This window comes from Achroia grisella, unplaced genomic scaffold, assembly GCF_030625045.1.
Source record: "Achroia grisella isolate CSIRO2021 unplaced genomic scaffold, CSIRO_AGI_Agris_v1 utg402, whole genome shotgun sequence".
In the NCBI taxonomy this organism is placed as follows: domain Eukaryota; kingdom Metazoa; phylum Arthropoda; class Insecta; order Lepidoptera; family Pyralidae; genus Achroia; species Achroia grisella.
In genome coordinates this window covers 2,116,472-2,136,033 of record NW_026712841.1, presented here as the reverse complement: position 1 = coordinate 2,136,033, position 19,562 = coordinate 2,116,472, and the positions used below count along the sequence as shown (strand labels likewise).

The window sequence follows — 19,562 nt, the reverse complement described above, 5'->3', positions numbered from 1 at the left end:
AGCTTTTAATTTCTTTATAGGTTAATACCAAAGATGGCTTTACTAATCAATGTGTGACCACTACATTAAGGAGTACCACCACAGCTGGATTTTAAGTCTTGTTATAAAATTTAATGACAAATAAGAAGTATAGAAATGGGATATAGTTATATACACATCTCATTTCATCCTTTGTACATTTTTTTTTTCAATAAAACTGAAGATATTCAGATTACACCCTCAGTCACCATATACCAGAACAAACACATTTTTTTTAAGCACATCTACATTCCTATTAAAAATTTAATTTACTATAATGGACGGACTTCATAACTACAATTAAGTCAATAATAATAAAAAGCTATAATTATATGTCAGTATGTCCTCCAGTGTATCCAACTTTCCTCTCATGCATTGAATAAGAGGAAGGGTCACGGCTTTGCATTTCATGAAGTCTTTTATATTTATGCACTCTTGCTTCAACCAAGAACAGTATGCCAGCAGGAAATAGAAAAATTACTCCAACACAACCGAGTGCAAACGCCCAGCCAAGATCATTGTGCTCCCAATTTGGCATCCAGTCTCGGCCATCACCTCTAGCTCCAAAAGTAACAACAGATATAATTCCAGAAAATCCTGCAATAAAAGACAATGCAATATTATTTCTCACTATAATAGAGATAAGAAAAAGGGATAAACTAAAATCAGTTTTACACTACAAACTATTCTATTATACTATTCATATGTGACTTATTTACTGAATAGCAATGTGCATATAACCCATTCTTGTTGTATCCTCACTGCATTATAGTATGCTTAGTGGCAGGACAGGAGCTCATACAGATTGATAAGGAAATTATCTATCTGTTTAGTATTAAATTTTATTTTCACACAAATAATAATAATATGCATTTCAATTACGTACAGTACTACTGTACTTCTCTAGTAAGTAGAATTGTTGACAAATTATTACTAACTTAAATATTATTTAAATTAATGAATATCATTAATTTAAATAATGAATATCATTAATTTAAATAATATTTTTTATGTTATGGTACATTGGTTTAATATTTAAAATACATACCACCGATAACAAGAACTGTCCCTAAAGTCACTAATAACGTCACATAATTCTCATCATCTTTATCTTTGCCTATGTATAAGTAAGAGAGAAGCATTGATGCCAGGACACTGCACAATGTGACTGTGAAAAAAAACTGAGTTGCTATAAAGAATCCTGGCAAAAGAATATCATGTATTATATAGTACTCCTCTTCAAATATCCACCAACATCCAGTAAACCGTGTATCATACCAGTGATGAACCTCTTCAAACCCATTGAAACAAACTTGCCATAGCCCTGTAATAAAATAGCACAATCATTTGAGTTTTATAAATTAACAGTTTTATGATGTTAATTTAAACACAATATTCTTTCATAGAAATAAAATTATACAGTTACCTATTTTGAGAAATTTCGGGTCAGAAAGTTTACCATCGGTTACTAACCAATAAGGGCTAACAAAAGCTATTACAATAAATATAGAAGCCGTTATAAAAAAACCTAAGGCAAAGAGTCCAGTTTTCGATTTATTAACCATGTTACTTAATACTAATGAATACAAAATGAATAATAAGTAAGAAAAGAAGCAAAATCAAAACACGCCCAAAATACGAAATGAAACCAAAACATAAGAATAGACAATATAGAGCACAGATAATAATAACCGTTGTCTGTCGTTCAAAGTTAGTAAATTACACATATTCACAGATTATGGTTGGCAATCCCAAAAATTTTAGTCAGTGTTGAAAAAAAAATTCGATTTAACAGTAAGTACCTACATATTATTCGACATGGTTTTATTGTATAGATAGTAATAAATTACGTTAAACTATTAATTATTCAACTAAAGTCTAAAATAAAATCAAGGTAACAGATAGGAAGCAGGTAACGAAATTAAACCAGTCGTACCATTCACATACATATTGTAGGAATATTTAGAGGTGATGGTTATCATATATGTACATAAGAAACATTTACAATAATATTACATTCAGTCCAGAATGTAATTCGCCACAGTTGTATTTTAATTTTTTTTTTGGTTTTTCCCTTTTTAGGGAAAGGCAAAAGGACTCAGCCCATACAGCCACTGTATTTTATATATTACCTATGATATCGGAGGATGTCAAAATAATAGAATAATGACGTTTTGACTGACGGCTCAGATTACAGAAAAAATCATCACTAACCTAAACTATTTAAAATTATGATTTATAGTTTCATGTAATTTTCTTTATTTATATAATTTATTTAACTTCTATGGACAATAATAATTTGTTAATGAATGAATTTTTCAAATAAATTATATTTGGGCCTCCTTCGCAGGAGACCCCTTCATTCATGTAATAAAAATAATGTAAGGACTATAGGAAATGAAAATGTTTTGAAAAATCTAGGTAAATATTTAAAGATAAATAGAGTTAAGGCAGAATATATGTGTTTGAAACATCCTGTAATAGAAAAATTAGATGAAAAGAGCATATTAAATATGGTCGAAACTGTACATGAACTGGGTTTTCCAAAAATAATACTAGCTAAAGAACCTTCATTGTTGAGTTTACTTCCAGTTACATTGAAATTTCGTTATAGAGTTCTAAAAGAATGTGGCTTTATTGATATACAACCGGTACATTTGTTAACATACTTACCTATTGTAAAACAAAAAAGTATTGGGGAATTAAGAAAATTGGGGTTAATTTCTCCACACATGAATGTAGAAAATAAATTAGCAAGTCACATGACTCAATGGCCTACATCACTTACAAATTTAATTTATGAAGATGTAAATAAGAATTCATTATACACTTTACGCCTTAAAATAATTCAAAGATATCTTGAACTTCTCTTGGATCTTAGCACAGAAGAGTTCCATAGAGGCATAAAAACATATCCAACAGTTAAACATCGTCCATTGAAGGCAATCAATGAAACATTAAATATTTTACAGTCTCAAGTTATGATGCCAAATTATAAGTTAAAAACAAACTTTTATTTAATTCATGTTGATCCAGATAATTTAAAAAATATAATACATAATTTTAAAACAATTGGTGGCATAGATATTAAGGAAATAATAAGACTTCATCCAAAACTGGCTACAAAAAATTATACTACCCTGGTTGAAATTCGAAATGTCTTACAAGAATATGGTATAAGCAATGAGGCACAGAGAAGATGTTTTGACATATATACTCTTAGTCCAAACACAATAAAGGAAAGAATAGAAACTGCAATGAAGATACCAGAATTCTCTACATTCTTCAATCATCCAAGATTCCTAAAAATGATTCATTACAAAAAAACAGCAATGAAGAGGTTGAACAATTTATACAGTAACAATAAGAAGTGTCTCAGTTTAAATATCCTATCAGGGAGCTCAGCTCACTTTAAAACATTTGAGAGAGCACCTGGTGATCGTTTGGGAAAAGGCAAGGACTTGGTGTTCTGTATATCACAGTTTCTAGAAAATGACTACAGTGCAAATGACATACGTAGAATGATAAGAAGACATCCTTTCTGGATCAATATTCCCTTAGTGCAAGTGAAATATGTTTATGAACAATTGTGTAAAGAGTTCTCTAAATCAGATATATATGAAAATTCTTTTATTCTTCTTTATCCTTGGAACAAAATAAAAGAAACACTGGATGTTTTTAATAGTCCAACAAAGCAAAGACAATTTCAAGTTATCTATGAACAGTTAGACATAAAGAAATTGAACAGTTCAAAAAAATTAAGCATCATTTTATATTTGCTTGAAAAAAATCATTACTTCTCTGGAAATGGAGTTTGGGTTGATGAAAAATGTAAGAACCAAGTGGATTTGCCATATTTTCAAGAATCTGAAATAGTGGTTAAATCCGCAAGAACCTAGATTTTGTTTTTAATAAAGATTTATTACTATTTATGTTTTGTTTTTACAGTTATAATGCTACTATGGCCATCCATCTATCTACTTGTTGAAATATTGTTTGAAATTCTGATGATAGCTTATGATATTATTGCCTCAATAATAATTGTTAACATTCATCTGTTGCATTACAGTTATTTATACATTATCTTCTTGTGGTTTAAGTAAGGTTGACACAAAAAAAATTGCGCCAACTTGTAATTTTCATTGCTCTTGAACATCGTTAACATACCACTTTTATGCGAAAGACAGAGATGGTCACGATCACCGTCAAGTTAGAATAGAATAGAAATCATTTATTCAAATAAACTTACATTGAAGCACTTTTGAATAGTCATTACATTTTTTTTAATCTACCGCTTTAGATTAACAATACATGCGGACAAACCTATTGTTAGCAAAGTACCATGTCAGATTGACCTCCACGCGGTTCCCCTTGGAAACCATTGTAGTAGTTTGCCAAGATGGGTTAACTAATCCGACTTCATGTTCACTTTCTCACTCTCCATTGGTGCCCGGTCTACGTAAACCGTTAGCGTGGGCGGGTGTATCATTCCATTATCATCCATAAAAAATATAACCGTGTCTTTGTAATAAGAGCTTGTGTAGCCCCATTGACCCGTTTCCTGGAAACACTGGTGAATTCAAAACGATAAAAAATTACATAATTATATATGTACCTATATTTTTGGAATAATCGAGCTTTTTTTGTTTTAGTTAGCACAAAGATTTGAAATCAATTAGGCAACTGCTGAAAAAATTGTTCCAGTGTGACCATATGTAGCAATTTCATTCATTTTGGCATATTTAATATCTTATTACCTATATCGTATTCACTGCCTATTAAAAAAGCAGTAGTTTTCTGTACTTATATAATTTTATGTAATGATGTCTGAGTTTACATGTGTATATATTACTATCTAATATATATTAACCTCTTAGATTAATATGAAACTATACCAATTCTCAAATATTAGTAAAAACAATACCATGGTTTAAAGAAATAGACAGATGAAAACAGCAATTATAATTTATGCTGTATTGCAGGTAGCTGTAATAAAGTTATTTAAATATGTATGTCGAGATAACATGCATATATGAATGTAGTTGGGTAAAATATGTTATAGGTCAAATAACTGTTAACATTCTTCAGTATTATAAGTCATCAAAAGCAAATTTTATTTATAATGAATTATATACAAATAACTTTTAAATACCTACTAAGCAGTTTTTAAAAATCTTGTATTTTTCCCTAGAGTGAATATGGTTTTACTGATAATAATTGTATCCAGAGCCGTAAAACATATAACTAAATAAAGATACCACAGAGTACTTTTGGAAGTGAAAAAAAGAAGTTCAGAAAATAGTCTGTGGTGATAAATTAGGAAAAATGGCGACTTTTCTGCCTCGTTCATTTGGTTTAGCAGAAACATTATTATTGAAAAATGGAAATAAGGTAAATTAAATATTCTTTATACATAAATTTCTGTTTAAAATGTTATTATGTATAATACTAATGTCCTTGTTAACTGTTCGAAACTGAGAAACAAACAGCACCTTCTGCTACAGTTAATAATAAAATGTATATAATAATGTATGAATTTTCTAATGGAATTAACACCTCTTTTTGTCTTAATTCATATTGTGTAATATAATTTTTGAGGTCACGATCGTTGGCTATAGTATGAAGTTATTAATACATTTGGCCTTGTCATTAGAAGTTAAACCAACCTTACGTCACCGTCGTAGCTATGTAACTATTCCATAATTTTTATTAATTTAATAAATAATTTTTGCATATCGATATAAAAATAATGTGTCATTATCATGTTAATTTAAAATAATAGTTTTAAGCACATGATCATAATATTCCATTTCATTCAAGCTTAATATTTCATAAATTTACCCAAAAATAAGTTAAATATATATAGGGATTCCGGCCTTTTTAAGACAAATTACAAACATTACTATTAGTAGAATTCATATTCATTTACTATAAACATCTTTTAACTTATAAAAACAAAGTGTTGCATTCTATTAGTTTTATTATCTATTGTTTTCCTTAGAGAAAACTTTATGATATTAAACATATAAGTAATGCTCCTGGACTATACTCCTAAAAGGAATTGTTATGAATCCTAATTTCAATGTAACTTAATGTACTTCTAAGTTCTAAGTATATTAATATTGTTAGATTAATTTATAGTAAATACCAAGTCCAAGTGGCAGTTTGTTGTGTACAACAAATATACCTGTAACCTATGTATCTATAAAGGACACCCACAAAGTCATGTTTTATGTATGATTATTAAAACTGTTGTCATATAAAAAATATAATATGTCATGGGTCCATACTAAGCTAAGGCATATATCATTGTGACAAGCCAGTCAAATTATCCAACCTATCAGTATAAATAATACAAAATGGTAATACCTTATATATTTAATTAGTCTCACCTTCAGCTGTCAAGCACCATGCTTAGTATGCTGTGATTTGGTTGGAGGGTGCAGATTAGGCAGTGAAATTACAAGATAAGAGGCATGACATTGTGGTATTGCCACATGATAATGTCATATCATGTATATAGGCGACAGTTACTGCATACCACCACCTATCGGTTTGTTTGCCACTTCAATTATATCAAAAAAATTATCACATGGAATGTTTAAAACTATTGCAAGTGAAGTAAACTAGGAAAACTTAACTTTAAAAAAAAATTGGTTGTTTTGTGAATTATTTTTCACTTGTTAGTTTTAATCTAATGGTTGTTTAGTTAGTATTAAACCTTTACAAATTGAGCTGTACTCAACTCATATAATTGTACTATCTTATTAATGACCATCTCACCTATATCAACCAACTTGTTTTGTAAGTTATTTCAATTTCATATATGGCAGTGAAATTACAGGGTATGGAGGATTGATACTCCTGACATTGAGTTCTCCTCTATATAAACATTAATTTAGATTAATTAAAACTGTATTCACATTACATCTGTCATAAAAACTGGTTGCAAGTTAATAAGAAAAAACATATAATATTATTATACATTTTTCTGTTACAGTTGTTAGCAGCATCAACAACAAACAACCTTCCCAACAAACAGCAAGTTCGACACCTAAATGTTCATGAGTATGTGAGCTATACTCTATTACGTGACAATGGCATCCCTGTGCCTAGGTTCAATGTGGCCAAAACTACGGATGAGGTGGTCAAATATGCCCAGGAACTTAACACTAAAGACATTGTGCTTAAGGCACAGGTAATGATTAAACTATTAACATTGTAATTAATACCATAGTTTTTTTTTCAACTATGTTACCTTTCTTCTTTACAATGAAATTATTATAATTCTTAAACTTTACATTAATATATAATTTTTCATATTACATACTATTTAATTATATACATACATGCAGTCTTACCTGTAGGTAATAATAATTTTCACATCCTTAATAATTTTTACTATATATTTTTTTTAATAAAATATTTATAAATCCAGATTCAAATTATTCATAGAATATTAATATTGGAAATATATTTAGGTACTGGCTGGAGGGAGAGGCAAGGGTTCCTTTAAAAGTGGTCTTAAAGGTGGTGTAAGGATGGTGGACACGTAAGATTTTTTTTTATTGGATATTGTACAATTATTTTTTAATGTAATAACTATTTGTTATATATTTGGCTTTTGATATCTTACATATTCATCTTACTTCTGATTATAATCATCTTATAATCATCTTACTTCTGATTATAAACTCTCGTTTTTTTCCCTTTATCATAGAATATATTGTGCTAACTATGATGTGAACATCTCTCAGTAAAGGATTTAACCCAAAGAAAACAGGTCAGCCAAGCAGCTTGCTTTGTAAGGCAATGGAGATAGGCAAATTCAAAAATCATTTATTCATGTAGGCTAAAATGTCCTACATGAATAAATGATTTTTGAATTTGAATTTGAATGAAATTACTGTATAAAAGGTGTAACATATACCTCAGAGTGTGTGGTATCACATTGTCCATAGTGCTGTTGCATGTATATAGGCAATGGCTACCACTTACCATGAGGTGGGCCATCAGCTGTTTCTCATAGTACAGTGATGTTAGTTTTATAAACCTTAAACAGTTGGCAATATCTATTTGTTTGTCGATATTTGCACTGGCACATTATTTACCCTAATCTGATAGAACTTTTGTTTGTGAAATGTCTTTTATAGAAAATTACTATAATTCTCCGATCTGGCGTAGTTGCAATGCGCGAGAAAACAACTAGTTACATAATTCACTGGTGTAGGTATTATATATAGCAATTAAATTGTTACATAATTTTATTGGTTGTTCTCACAGGCCTGCCGTGGCTGGTGAATTAGCAAGCAAGATGCTAAAACAGTTGCTGGTGACGAAACAAACGGGCGCCGCAGGTCGCATCTGTAACATGGTGATGGTTACTGAACGCAAGTTCCCGCGCCGAGAATTCTATGTTGCTATTATGATGGAGCGTAGTTTTAACGTACGTCTATTGGCATATTTTCTATTATAATGAATATTAGTGTGTGCTTGTAGGACAGCATGTTTGTCTGTATATGTCTTACCTTTTTATAATTATGCTAAAATAGTGTCGCAAATAATTTTCAGTTTGAATAATTATCAATAGAAAATTTTTAATTAAGTTTTTACAAATAAACTTTAATTAGTACATTTAATTTAGTAACATCAAATATCAGTATCGTGTACGCACTTTGACCGACGCGATAAGTGAAGATGCTTGATATTTTTTGTATTTCGTGATGAAAATTAGATAATTCTCTTGACATTCAATTTTAATAAAAAAAACTTATGAAGCCTGTATACTATATGATACTTACATAGATATATATATATATATATATGATAATGAAGTTTTGTGTATTATCTTTTATTATGTAGATAAAATTGGCCAGTTGAACACTCACACCGGAGATTCCGATCAAAAACTACAATAATTATTAGTTTCATAAATCTGACAGGAAATAAATTATACACAATAATTGGTATTTTCATAAAGAAGGATATCTTATGGAATTTGATTTTCCTGCTTGGTTTAACATTTGGTTAAACAAATCAGGTGTTTAGGTGGGAATATGATATTTTGAAAGGAGATTAGTGAAATCCCACGGGAATGGGAACTTGTAAATAAAGTAGAAGTCTTAATTTAGAGTGATTGCTCTAAATTACTTTTGTGAAGTATGTTAGTGTTTTAATTACTGGTAACATAGTCAGATATCGAATTCAAGACTTTGTTACCATAGCGAAATATTAGGCACTATTTCTTTTTATTTAAATCTTAATGTATATTCATAACTTGAACTTGAGAGAAACCATCTAGCTGAAATAGTTGTGATGCAGTTAACTGAAGGTGCTTTCTATGTTTTTTACAGTTTGATGTCTGTTGTAGGGCCCTGTAATAATTGCGTCGTCACAAGGTGGTGTAAACATCGAAGACGTAGCCGCCGAGAATCCCGACGCTATCACTTACGAACCGATTGACATCGTGACCGGCATTACCGATGACCAAGTCAGCCGAGTTGTACAGAAGGTTTGTTCCCATAGTAATCATGAAATCATCCAATAGTGTCATTTTTTTAATTGTTATTATACTTTAGGAAAGGCAATGGGCACTGTGTCCATACAGCCAGTAACCGTTATATTATCTTACTTATGTCATTTATGCCAGTCACATTTTTGTTCGTGAGTGGGAATTGTTATGATGAAAATAGTTCTTAATAAATTGACACAGTTGCTAGTGCATGATGAGGGGGACGGATAAGGATATTGAGTCTTAAGAATATTGCTCATGCAATCATACTGTAATAAACTTAATTGTAGTTGTCTACTATCACTATTTTCTTATATTAATTGTAATTGATTTTGTTTGTAACCCTTTATTGCACTTTATTTCAAGTGCCTTTTTATTCCAATATAACAAATATTTCTTTTTGTCTATAAATTGGTAACAATCAAAATTTTAAGATCGTTTTTTATAATTTTTATTGCAAATTCAAATGCTAAAGTGTGTTAGAATCTTGAATTCCTTAGAACTACAACTCAATATTTTTAATTGTTCTATTGAAAAATGATCTTTATAGAAAGATAAAGAGCAAAGTAAATCTATAAGGATTAATATGTATCCTCGGTAAAGTATGAAAATAGTTGTTCTATTTATAGTTTGAATACATCTTACTTCTAAAGTATGTTATTATGCATAACTATGTGTAATTACTTAATAATCTAATAATTCTGTTTAAATTTCATTTATAGCTTAGTCAGTTACGTGGAAATATATTCCATAAATAAATGTTATCTTGATAAACAATCAATCATTACATTGTCACAGATTGGTCTGCAAGAACATGCCGATGAAGCGTGTGGAATGATCAAGAAAATGTACGATCTATTTTTGAAGAAAGATGCCCTGCTAATTGAAGTAAACCCTTATGCCGAGGATGCTATTGATGGAAAGTGTAAGTTAATTTTTATTTATTTTTAGACTATTTTGATTTTATATAACTAATCTCTTTTGTATTTTTGTTATTAACAATTTTAATTATGTTTTAGTTTACTGCCTGGATGCCAAATTTAGATTCGATGACAATGCTGAATTTAGACAGAAGGAACTCTTCGAACTCCGTGATACGACACAGGAGGATCCCAAGGAAATTGAAGCTGCTAAATATAACTTAAACTATATCGCACTCGACGGTAAGTGTACTGCAATATATATAATGACACTTACAAGAAGAATTACGATTTGAGTATGTATAGGAGTTATTATTTATCTCTTTATATATTTATTTTGTTGTTAAAGTTTGATATTTATTGATGAAACGCAAAGTGTGCCAATATTTATTATATGAAATGAAGGTGCAAAACCATGCTCAGAAAATACACTTATTTAAGTAAGGTAACTTAGACTATATTAAGCCTGTCAAAATTATTATTAATGTAGAAAGACATTTTTTGAAAAAATACCTGTCTAAAAATTATTGTATTTTGTAAAAAATATCAAGTTATCATGCTCTTTTTAAAGAAATCCTTTGAACATACCTTTCTATATTCACTACAGTATGAAACACTTGCATCGAGAAATGAATGTAGAAATACGTTTTTATATAGTAGTAGTACTATATTTTGTAATCTGTTCATTAGGCAATATTGGATGTATGGTGAATGGTGCCGGCTTGGCCATGGCTACCATGGACATTATCAAACTTTACGGCGGGGATCCAGCCAACTTCCTTGACGTAGGCGGTGGCGCTACCGCACAGGCTGTTTCGGTAAGTTTTTAAATTGTTGTTTAAAATATAAAAACGGCTTATCTGATATATATGGATAGTGTATGTATATATAAACACTTAAATTATGTTTGATAACTGATAAAATATATGATGGCCATTAATTACGTTAGGAAACTTATAAATATAATCGAACCTACAATAACAAGCAACAATTTCTTATTATGATTTAGAATAAAATGTATATCGCTTTTCGTACATTCAATGTACTAAAAATAAGACAAGTCACTATTACAAAGCATTGACATGAAGAAGTAATTGAGTCAAGGACAAAAATCTATCAGATTAATGGCTAAAATATCAGAATCATGATTTACTTATACCACAGATAACATAATATTACATACAGATACCCCATCCCATACAAGAAAATGGTTCCTTCCTAACTCGGGCTATTCTTCGGGCTATTTTATTTCGCCGCCGTAGCCGCTAGATGTCTCTAGATCTGAAGCAGTTCGGATTACTAGTGGGTGCTTAGTAACAAAGCACGAAAATAGATGGCAGTCAATTCAGTCTACATGACATCTGTTTTGCAAAGATAGGTATATACAAGATATGTAGGTAACTGTATCGTGTACCTCATTAGGGACGATTCAAGATTCAATGTAAATGTGTAGGTATAATATCGTTAGCCGACACCCTGCAGATATGGCTTATGTGCCAATGTATATATTATGTTATAGTTTATTCTACATTCCACGCCTATTTTTTTCTCTCGACGAAGATATGTTGTAACGCGTCTGCGCTATACGTATAGCCCGATTTTGATACGTTTATACTCGTACGTATCAAAATCGGGCTATATGATTTTTTATTTCAATCGTTATGTGTAAGAGACTGGTTTTAGCTACAATGAATTTACTGGTATATACCTCATGTATTCTACGATGTACCCCTCTTTTCCCTAATGAGAATTCCCCTATATCTTATATATAAACTTCGTATCACAGTGTTAGTTGCCATATTTCTCCCACATTTTGATGAAATTTGATATGTATACTTGCTAGGTCTGAGGTAGGGTTGTTATCTATTTTTTATACCCCTAAGTCATAGGGGTGGCCTACCCTGAATTTTTTTTTTTGTATTATGGACAAGTTTTTATTTATTTATAATGTTACATACACGCCTAAATTTTGGCCCGTCTTTCACCAACCCCTATTTTTAATAGCGATATTCTTACAAATATTATAAATGCTAAAGTAACTCAGTCTGTCTGTTTGTCTCGCTTTCACGCCAAAACTACTGAACTTATTTAATTGAAATTTGGTACACAGTTAATGTAGACCGAGAGAAAGGCTACTTTTTAATGCGAAAAAGGGTTGAAAGGGGAAATGAAAGGCTATATGAAAATATCGTCATTTTTAAAGTCAGATCTTGTAAGCTAAAGCTTTAATTTATAATCTTATAATTTAATTTAAAATATTTTTTAGGCTGCTGACTAAATATAAATAAATATGACATTCTAAGTATGTAAAATGTTATCCTTATCCTTAGAGGGTAAAATGAAATATAAGATGAAAGTTGAAGATGATGAAAAAATTCGTCATTTTCAAAACTAGTACGATGAAACTTTTTCTTTGGATTTTTCGAGTTACATTATTAAATATTTATTATTTATTTGATAAAGGTCACTATTCCACACGGACGAAGTCGCGGGTACAGCTAGTTAATTTATAAAGCAAAACAAGGTTTGCCGAGTCAGTTAATTTATATCTATAATGAAATGAAATTTGGTTTCAAAAGAAGGAATATTAATTAAGCTAAATAGCTTAAAACTTCAATCCTAGATGAAGTGAACAGGGTCGATCTAGGTTTTTCATTACTATTATAGAAATGTGTAACGGGGGAACACGTTACTTAGTACGAAATTATGTATATTACAATAAAACTTAACGAGAAAATATTATAATGATGTCACTGGAACACTCATTGCTTTACTACTATACCGTCCATTAGTCGCGAACTTTCTGGATGCGCGAGAGGCGCGCTCCTATTGGTCGGTCGGTGCGGTTACCGCACGACGCGCATGCGCTGTACGCTTAGATGAGTCTCACGGCACGGGCGTAAGTACTTACTATGTAATATGTATACATATGGGTGTCACAAATTTTTTATTACAAGTAATATTACTCTATTATCTAAGCCAGTAATGTGTGCTTATTTTAAACTTGATAATATTCAGAATTACTTGTATACATAACTTTCGATATCTACAATAATAATATCTTTGATGTATGAAAGAAATGTATGTACCTACATAAAAAGTTCATTTTTGAAATGTATGAAAGAAATGTATGTACCTACATTAAAAGATAATTTTTGACCTGTATGAAATGCATGAAAGAAATGTATGTACCTACATTAAAAGATAATTTTTGACATGTATGAAATGTATGAAAGAAATGTATGTACCTACATTAAAAGATAATTTTTGACATGTATGAAAGAAATGTAAGTACCTACATTAAAATAAAATTTTTGAAATGTATGAGATGTATGAAAGAAATGTATGTACCTACATTAAAATAAAATTTTTGAAATGTATAAGATGTATGAATGAAATGTATGTACCTACATTAAAAGATAATTTTTGACATGTATGAATTGTATGAAAGAAATGTATGTACCTACATTAAAAGATAATTTTTGACATGTATGAAATGTATGAAAGAAATGTATGTACCTACATTAAAATATAATTTTTGAAATGTATGCACCGTACAATAACAATACACGTTAAACATCATAGAACAGAGTCATACGCAAGTTAAAAACAAACTGCTATGATATTAATGAGAAAGGAAAATCAACTTTATGATATTCGAGTTTGGGTCGATTTCTCTCTTTTTTTTTAAATACTATTTTTACTTGCCAGTATTCAAAGACAACTACGATTCGTACTCGATATTTTAAATTATTATGTAATCGATTTTTAGTACAAATGTAAATAACCAACGACACTAATAATGTACTACTATATTCCGTTCTTTGAAACGGAACACTGCTATAATACAAAATAATGAAAATTTACTGTTCACAACGACTCATTAAAAGCATCATCGAATAATGCACTGTAATAAAATCCTGTTATCGATTATTCAAAAAAATCGATAATACATGTATTTATTTTTAATATGACAACACTTCATACATAAGTATTATTGGAAATAGTATTACTTGCTTGTTCGGCTATTTTTAATTTACTTAAAATTTTTTTATATGTTTAATTTACAATAATGATATATTAAGTGCTTATTATTGGAAAATATAAAAAAGACATTTAATTAGGCCGATACAAATGACAACAATGCCATCTATGAAAGCATTTTGAAAACATTGAGCCCCGTATTAGCACTGATTAAATTAATTAAGTACTGGAAAATAACAAAATGAGTAAATATATGAAAATTACTTTTCTAAACGCATTATTTCATTTTAACATGTATATATAACTTTTTAAAAATTGATTAAACATTTTTGTAAACACAGTTTTGTTTTTTAAATCGTTTGCAAAACTATGAAGAATTCCATCGATACCAATCACGCCATCTATATGCAACTTTTAGCAATAATAATGGCTACTTCCTCACGGATTGCCACTGCTTATACAGAGCTCAGTCGGTTCTTATTTTAAATATATGTTAAGATGTTTTTATCGCCTTCTCGTATTACGTAATTCGATGAATGAATTCAAAATGCACTGTCTTATATAAGTTTATGATATGCTTATGACAAACAGATGACCTAACGTGTTTTGATAAATTTAACTACTCATTTGATAAAAAAATGTACTATGGATTTGTTGATAGCTGTTAATTTCTTGTTTATTTAACTGACACGCCAAAGTCCGTGTTTTATTATACTTTCTGCCTAGTAATAATATGTTAAGACTATTTATATTATTTGAATACGTTTTTTATCCGTAATTATAGCAACAGTCTCCAATATGTTGCTTTATCACGGATAAAAACGTACGGACTTGCCAGTGTTACTTTCCAAACTCATTTTTTTGTAATGGTATCACAACATAACCGACATTACACCTATACAAAAATAAATCAAAATAAATAAGTAGTTATGTAAAACCAATACAAATCAAACGGTTTTGTACACCACTTTCTTTCCGGTAGTACGTGGTGCTAAAAGTACCCCAGAGAATAACATCTGGGGTATTTTATGTTCGATAATAATACCGAACATAAAATAAAATGTCAATTTCTTTAATTTTCGTTTTTTTACTTTCCTTGTAATATGAAACTTACTCAACCATATTTTTAATATAGTAGTATGAGTAGGTATATATGACGGGAACAGGACCCCGTGAATGCTGACTGGACTAAAAGACGTGCTAGTGATCGCGGGTTATCTTTGTATTTGTGAACTATTGTCATGTTAGAAATTATATTAATATAATATCTTTATTGTCTAATATTTTTTACAAATACAAATAATTTATGAAGTCCCTGAATTCTGAGGTAGGTATAGAAAATACCTGTGTTTTAGAGAAGTCAGTGTCCTCTTCCATATTGAGATGTACTTTAAGTGAATTTGTTATGATATATTACAATTTAAGTAGGTTGGTGTAATCGTAGGTGTGTGTGTTTGAGAGTGTGAGTGTATGGGTGTGTGTCTTGAGAAATTTGTGATAATCTAGAAACGCCTATAGAAGTGCTATTACCGTATCAATAATTCTGTCTGTTCATAATCTAATGTTAATAACCATTTCTTAAGGTTGTTTTTGGCTATATGGTGTGTTTGACAATGAAAATTTATTTTTTTGTTAATTTTGTTATATATATATATATATACTTACACACAAAAATGTATTGTCAAAAAAAATATGAAAAATATAAAAAATATATATGAAAAATATACTAAATGTATTGTCTACAGGAAGCTTTTAAGATCATTCTGTCTGATCCCAAAGTAACAGCTATATTAGTGAACATCTTTGGAGGTATCATGCGGTGCGATGTCATCGCTGAAGGTATCATCAACGCTGCTAAGAACTTGAACATCCAAATTCCCGTCATTGTTAGACTTCAGGTAAATACTTTAATATACAAAATGCATTTACTCAGATCTGCTAAGCCAAAAAAATTCTGCAAAATATTGGTGGTTAACTTTTTTCTTCTAAACTCTGTCTTAATTATTACAGTCAGCTGCAAAGCAGCTTTATAGACTGTGTTTCGGCTAGAAGGTGAGATATGACTGAGAAATTACAGAGTACAGAGTCTTAACATCTTCGTTCTCTAGAATGGCAATGTATGTGACATATTACCGGTGTTTGCGCGCATAGAATGGACCATTAGATTTGGGATTTGTCTGATCTAGGGACAGAACTGTCACTAGAATTTTAAATTCATAACTTTTGAATGTAGATAAATAGCACATAACACATGTTTGTTGGAATAATACTGAGAATGCTAAATGTAAACAATGTTTTACAGGGTACAAAAGTAAATGAAGCCAGGAAACTGATAGCAGAGTCAGGTTTGCGCATCGTGCCCCGCGACGATCTCGACGAGGCGGCTCAGTTGGTGGTGCAACTGTCTGAGATCGTAGCACTCGCCAGGAAGGCCGGAGTCGAGGTCAAATTTGACATCCCTAGATATATGCTTGAAAAGTAAAACTTCAGTATTTTCATCGATAATTATAATGAATGTCGATTCGTCGACATTCATTATAACTACAGAATAAACTGTAATTATATTCACAATTCAATAGTAATTACTCGAATATTGTTAATATAGTGTATGTCACATGCAAGTACTCAGTTACGTAATCACTATTGATGTCTATCTATAATCTATATTCATAACTTGTATTGTCGTGGTATATTTGAAACATATGCGACCAGCATTTGTTCTTATTACTTAAGTGTACTAAGAAGCAGACATGCAGATTAAGATCTTTCACATTCTTCTCCAAATACGCATGGGCACAGAAGTTTCCAAATTACCACAGGTAACTTCATATTATGCCATTAACAGCTTTAACATCTAATTTAAAAGGTACAAATCGGCCAACTGGCATGACGTTTCTGGCGTCCATAGTTATGTGGATATCAAATGTACACGATTTCATAATGTAGTATATGTTATGCTGATTGTCCTTATGTACTACCATGTTAATATAAGTAATATATGTTATATAATAATTAAGGAGTTCGAAAATATTCTTCAATGCATATGACCTAAATCAACTGGTGTCTAATATGGCTTTGCTTATTACATTATTTTGTAGATAGAACATTTATTTATGTATCATATTATTTTTTGAGTATCTTTACATTATACTTTTGACAGTTGAAGTCATTGTTATGTAGATGAAATGTTTATCGTGTTTTGCTTACCATTATTACAATTATAACGAAGGCAAATTGATTAATATAACATGGTACGGGTTGTAAAACAACAATTAGTTGTAAGAATTATTTCACTCATTGTTCTATTTATTGAAGTAACATTATTTGTTAGTAGTTAAGTAATAAAGTTGGTTGTTGAATAGTTAGTTGAAACAATTTTAGGACTCTCATTGATGAATAACACTTTTCAAAGTGGCGGTATATATAATGTTAACCAATGTTTCATTGCTGCTTTAATTGAATATGTTTTGTCAATTTGAGTCCTTTTGCGTACTATGGCGTACGATATAGTTCAAACGGTAAAATGACATATTTCAGTAGAAGATAATTTAAATATTATTTCAAGTATGTATTTTATAGATGTCTCTTAGTAGCATCAAGACGTGTATTAGCGCAATAAACGTGTATTACGTACATTATGTACTGTTCCATTGTAAATAGCAACTTATGTTTATCTGTTGGTGATAGTGAAACATATTAGAGATCATCGATTAACTATAACAATAGGGGGAATAGACACATGGTCTCATTTAAATCATATGTTGCTGGTATAATAGCAAGTAGGAAACTAAAATGATTAGTTATTGTAGTTGACCTATGTTTGTGTTTGATCGGAAAGTTTTAAGTACAATATTGTAATAACGTCATTAATCCATTTTGATTCTGTAGTATAATTATTTATTGGCTTTATGCAAAGTATCGTAATAAACGTTATTTTAGATCTGCTATGTTTTTATTTTTTTCTATATACCATCCTCCTGTATCTTCCTTATGATGAAAGATGATAAACGTCACATGGCCATTGACCGATGTTCCGATACAGGCAGAGAATTCTTTATTTCCTTATTCATACAGGTGTTTACAATTATCGGGGACTATTTTAAGCATTGTATCATAACATCCTATCTTAGCTTAGACCCCAGATTATTTAGGATAGGAATAATTATGCCTGTAACAATTTGCAGAATATATTACTGTGCCACTAGAAAGAGGAATTAATTCATAAAAATTAGTTTATATAAATACTGATATAAACGCTAAAATTGTCGTTTTACTAATACAATACCTTTTATTTCCTTGTAAAAAAACAGTTTGTTGTGTACATTTTTTGACAAATAAAACTCCCTTATTGTATGGTAGCATGAAAAGTAGATCTTCGTGGATATGAGTTTAGCTTCGTATTACGTACAAATTTGCTATGCGGTGTACGACATGTAGGCCACAACTTGCGTGTTATGCTCTGGTTGTTTGCAGATTTGCTATGCAAATACATTCACAATGTCCAGCAACATTTAATAATTAGATAAAATTATTTATAACAATTATATTTTTGAGCAAAAGAAGCAGGCCTATATCCACTAAAGTAAGTTAAGGTAAAATTTAAAGTTACAAAAAGAATTTTAGTTAAAATTCTTAGCTAGAACAAATAATTTCATCAGGGAGAAAGGGGATTTTGAAGTTAGTAATGTGGATTGATGATCTTATTGCACCATGTCAGATTGACCGCAATGTGGTTCCCCTCGGGAAACCATCGTTATAAGTTCTTGGTGAATTTGTCAAGATGGGCTAGACCTGACCTCATACTCATCTTATCATCCTCTACTAGTGCCCCGCCAGCGTAAACCGCGGAGGCGGGTACACCATTCCATTCATAATTATTATTCTTAGTAGTATTTGTTTATGTTATATTTTCGGATAGAAGAATTCACAATTTTATATTAATATACATAGGTTGCCGTTTCCTACAAGAGCAGTGATGGTAAAGGGGGAAAAGGTGGTGGCGGCCGCGGTGGCGTGTGTCCCACTTTACACAGACGAAAAAGAAAAAAGATTTGATGCTCAATATTATACACATTAGATATTATTTTAAATTTCTGTCTCATTGTTAAAATCTTAGACATAACACTACT

At 30.3% G+C, this 19,562-nt stretch overlaps 3 protein-coding genes across 4 annotated transcripts; 2 read left to right on the top strand and 1 right to left on the bottom strand.

The window, feature by feature from the left end:
- Nucleotides 1–151: 151 nt before the first annotated feature.
- LOC131844315 (uncharacterized) lies at nucleotides 152–1,682 on the bottom strand. The gene is made up of 3 exons (XM_059193171.1): nucleotides 1,445–1,682; nucleotides 1,067–1,342; nucleotides 152–615 (listed from the first exon to the last, which is right to left on the bottom strand). Exons 1-3 carry the CDS (start codon nucleotides 1,581–1,583, stop codon nucleotides 347–349), a joined length of 684 nt encoding a protein of 227 aa, XP_059049154.1. The 5' UTR covers nucleotides 1,584–1,682; the 3' UTR covers nucleotides 152–346.
- Nucleotides 1,683–2,231: 549 nt separating this feature from the next.
- On the top strand, nucleotides 2,232–3,946 carry LOC131844451 (transcription termination factor 5, mitochondrial-like). Its single transcript, XM_059193346.1, has one exon. The coding sequence runs from the start codon at nucleotides 2,328–2,330 to the stop codon at nucleotides 3,915–3,917; it is 1,590 nt and encodes a 529-aa protein (XP_059049329.1). The 5' UTR covers nucleotides 2,232–2,327; the 3' UTR covers nucleotides 3,918–3,946.
- A 1,356-nt stretch (nucleotides 3,947–5,302) lies between these two features.
- Nucleotides 5,303–19,533, top strand: LOC131844570 (succinate--CoA ligase [ADP-forming] subunit beta, mitochondrial). Of its 2 annotated transcripts, XM_059193484.1 has the most exons (11): nucleotides 5,303–5,409; nucleotides 7,019–7,216; nucleotides 7,500–7,570; nucleotides 8,302–8,464; nucleotides 9,389–9,529; nucleotides 10,328–10,454; nucleotides 10,549–10,692; nucleotides 11,140–11,267; nucleotides 16,179–16,331; nucleotides 16,736–16,876; nucleotides 19,384–19,533. In XM_059193484.1, exons 1-11 carry the CDS (start codon nucleotides 5,344–5,346, stop codon nucleotides 19,486–19,488), a joined length of 1,437 nt encoding a protein of 478 aa, XP_059049467.1. In that variant the 5' UTR covers nucleotides 5,303–5,343; the 3' UTR covers nucleotides 19,489–19,533. The 2 variants fall into 2 exon arrangements, with proteins under 2 accessions (XP_059049467.1, XP_059049468.1); XM_059193485.1 differs by lacking the exon at nucleotides 19,384–19,533 and having other exon boundaries at nucleotides 16,736–16,927.
- The last annotated feature ends 29 nt before the right edge of the window (nucleotides 19,534–19,562 follow it).

What these genes read in the sequence shown, in the direction of transcription:
- LOC131844315 (XM_059193171.1), bottom strand. Translation starts at nt 1,583, where the DNA reads ATGGTTAATAAATCGAAAACTGGACTCTTTGCCTTAGGTTTTTTTATA. An exon ending in CCCGAAATTTCTCAAAATAG is followed by an intron (nt 1,343 to 1,444) that starts GTAACTGTATAA and finishes ATTTTATTACAG; the next exon opens with GGCTATGGCAAGTTTGTTTC. An exon ending in GACAGTTCTTGTTATCGGTG is followed by an intron (nt 616 to 1,066) that starts GTATGTATTTTA and finishes CTTTTATTGCAG; the next exon opens with GATTTTCTGGAATTATATCT.
- LOC131844451 (XM_059193346.1), top strand. Translation starts at nt 2,328, where the DNA reads ATGAATTTTTCAAATAAATTATATTTGGGCCTCCTTCGCAGGAGACCC.
- LOC131844570 (XM_059193484.1), top strand. Translation starts at nt 5,344, where the DNA reads ATGGCGACTTTTCTGCCTCGTTCATTTGGTTTAGCAGAAACATTATTA. An exon ending in GGTGTAAGGATGGTGGACAC is followed by an intron (nt 7,571 to 8,301) that starts GTAAGATTTTTT and finishes TTGTTCTCACAG; the next exon opens with GCCTGCCGTGGCTGGTGAAT. An exon ending in GGATGCTATTGATGGAAAGT is followed by an intron (nt 10,455 to 10,548) that starts GTAAGTTAATTT and finishes ATTATGTTTTAG; the next exon opens with TTTACTGCCTGGATGCCAAA.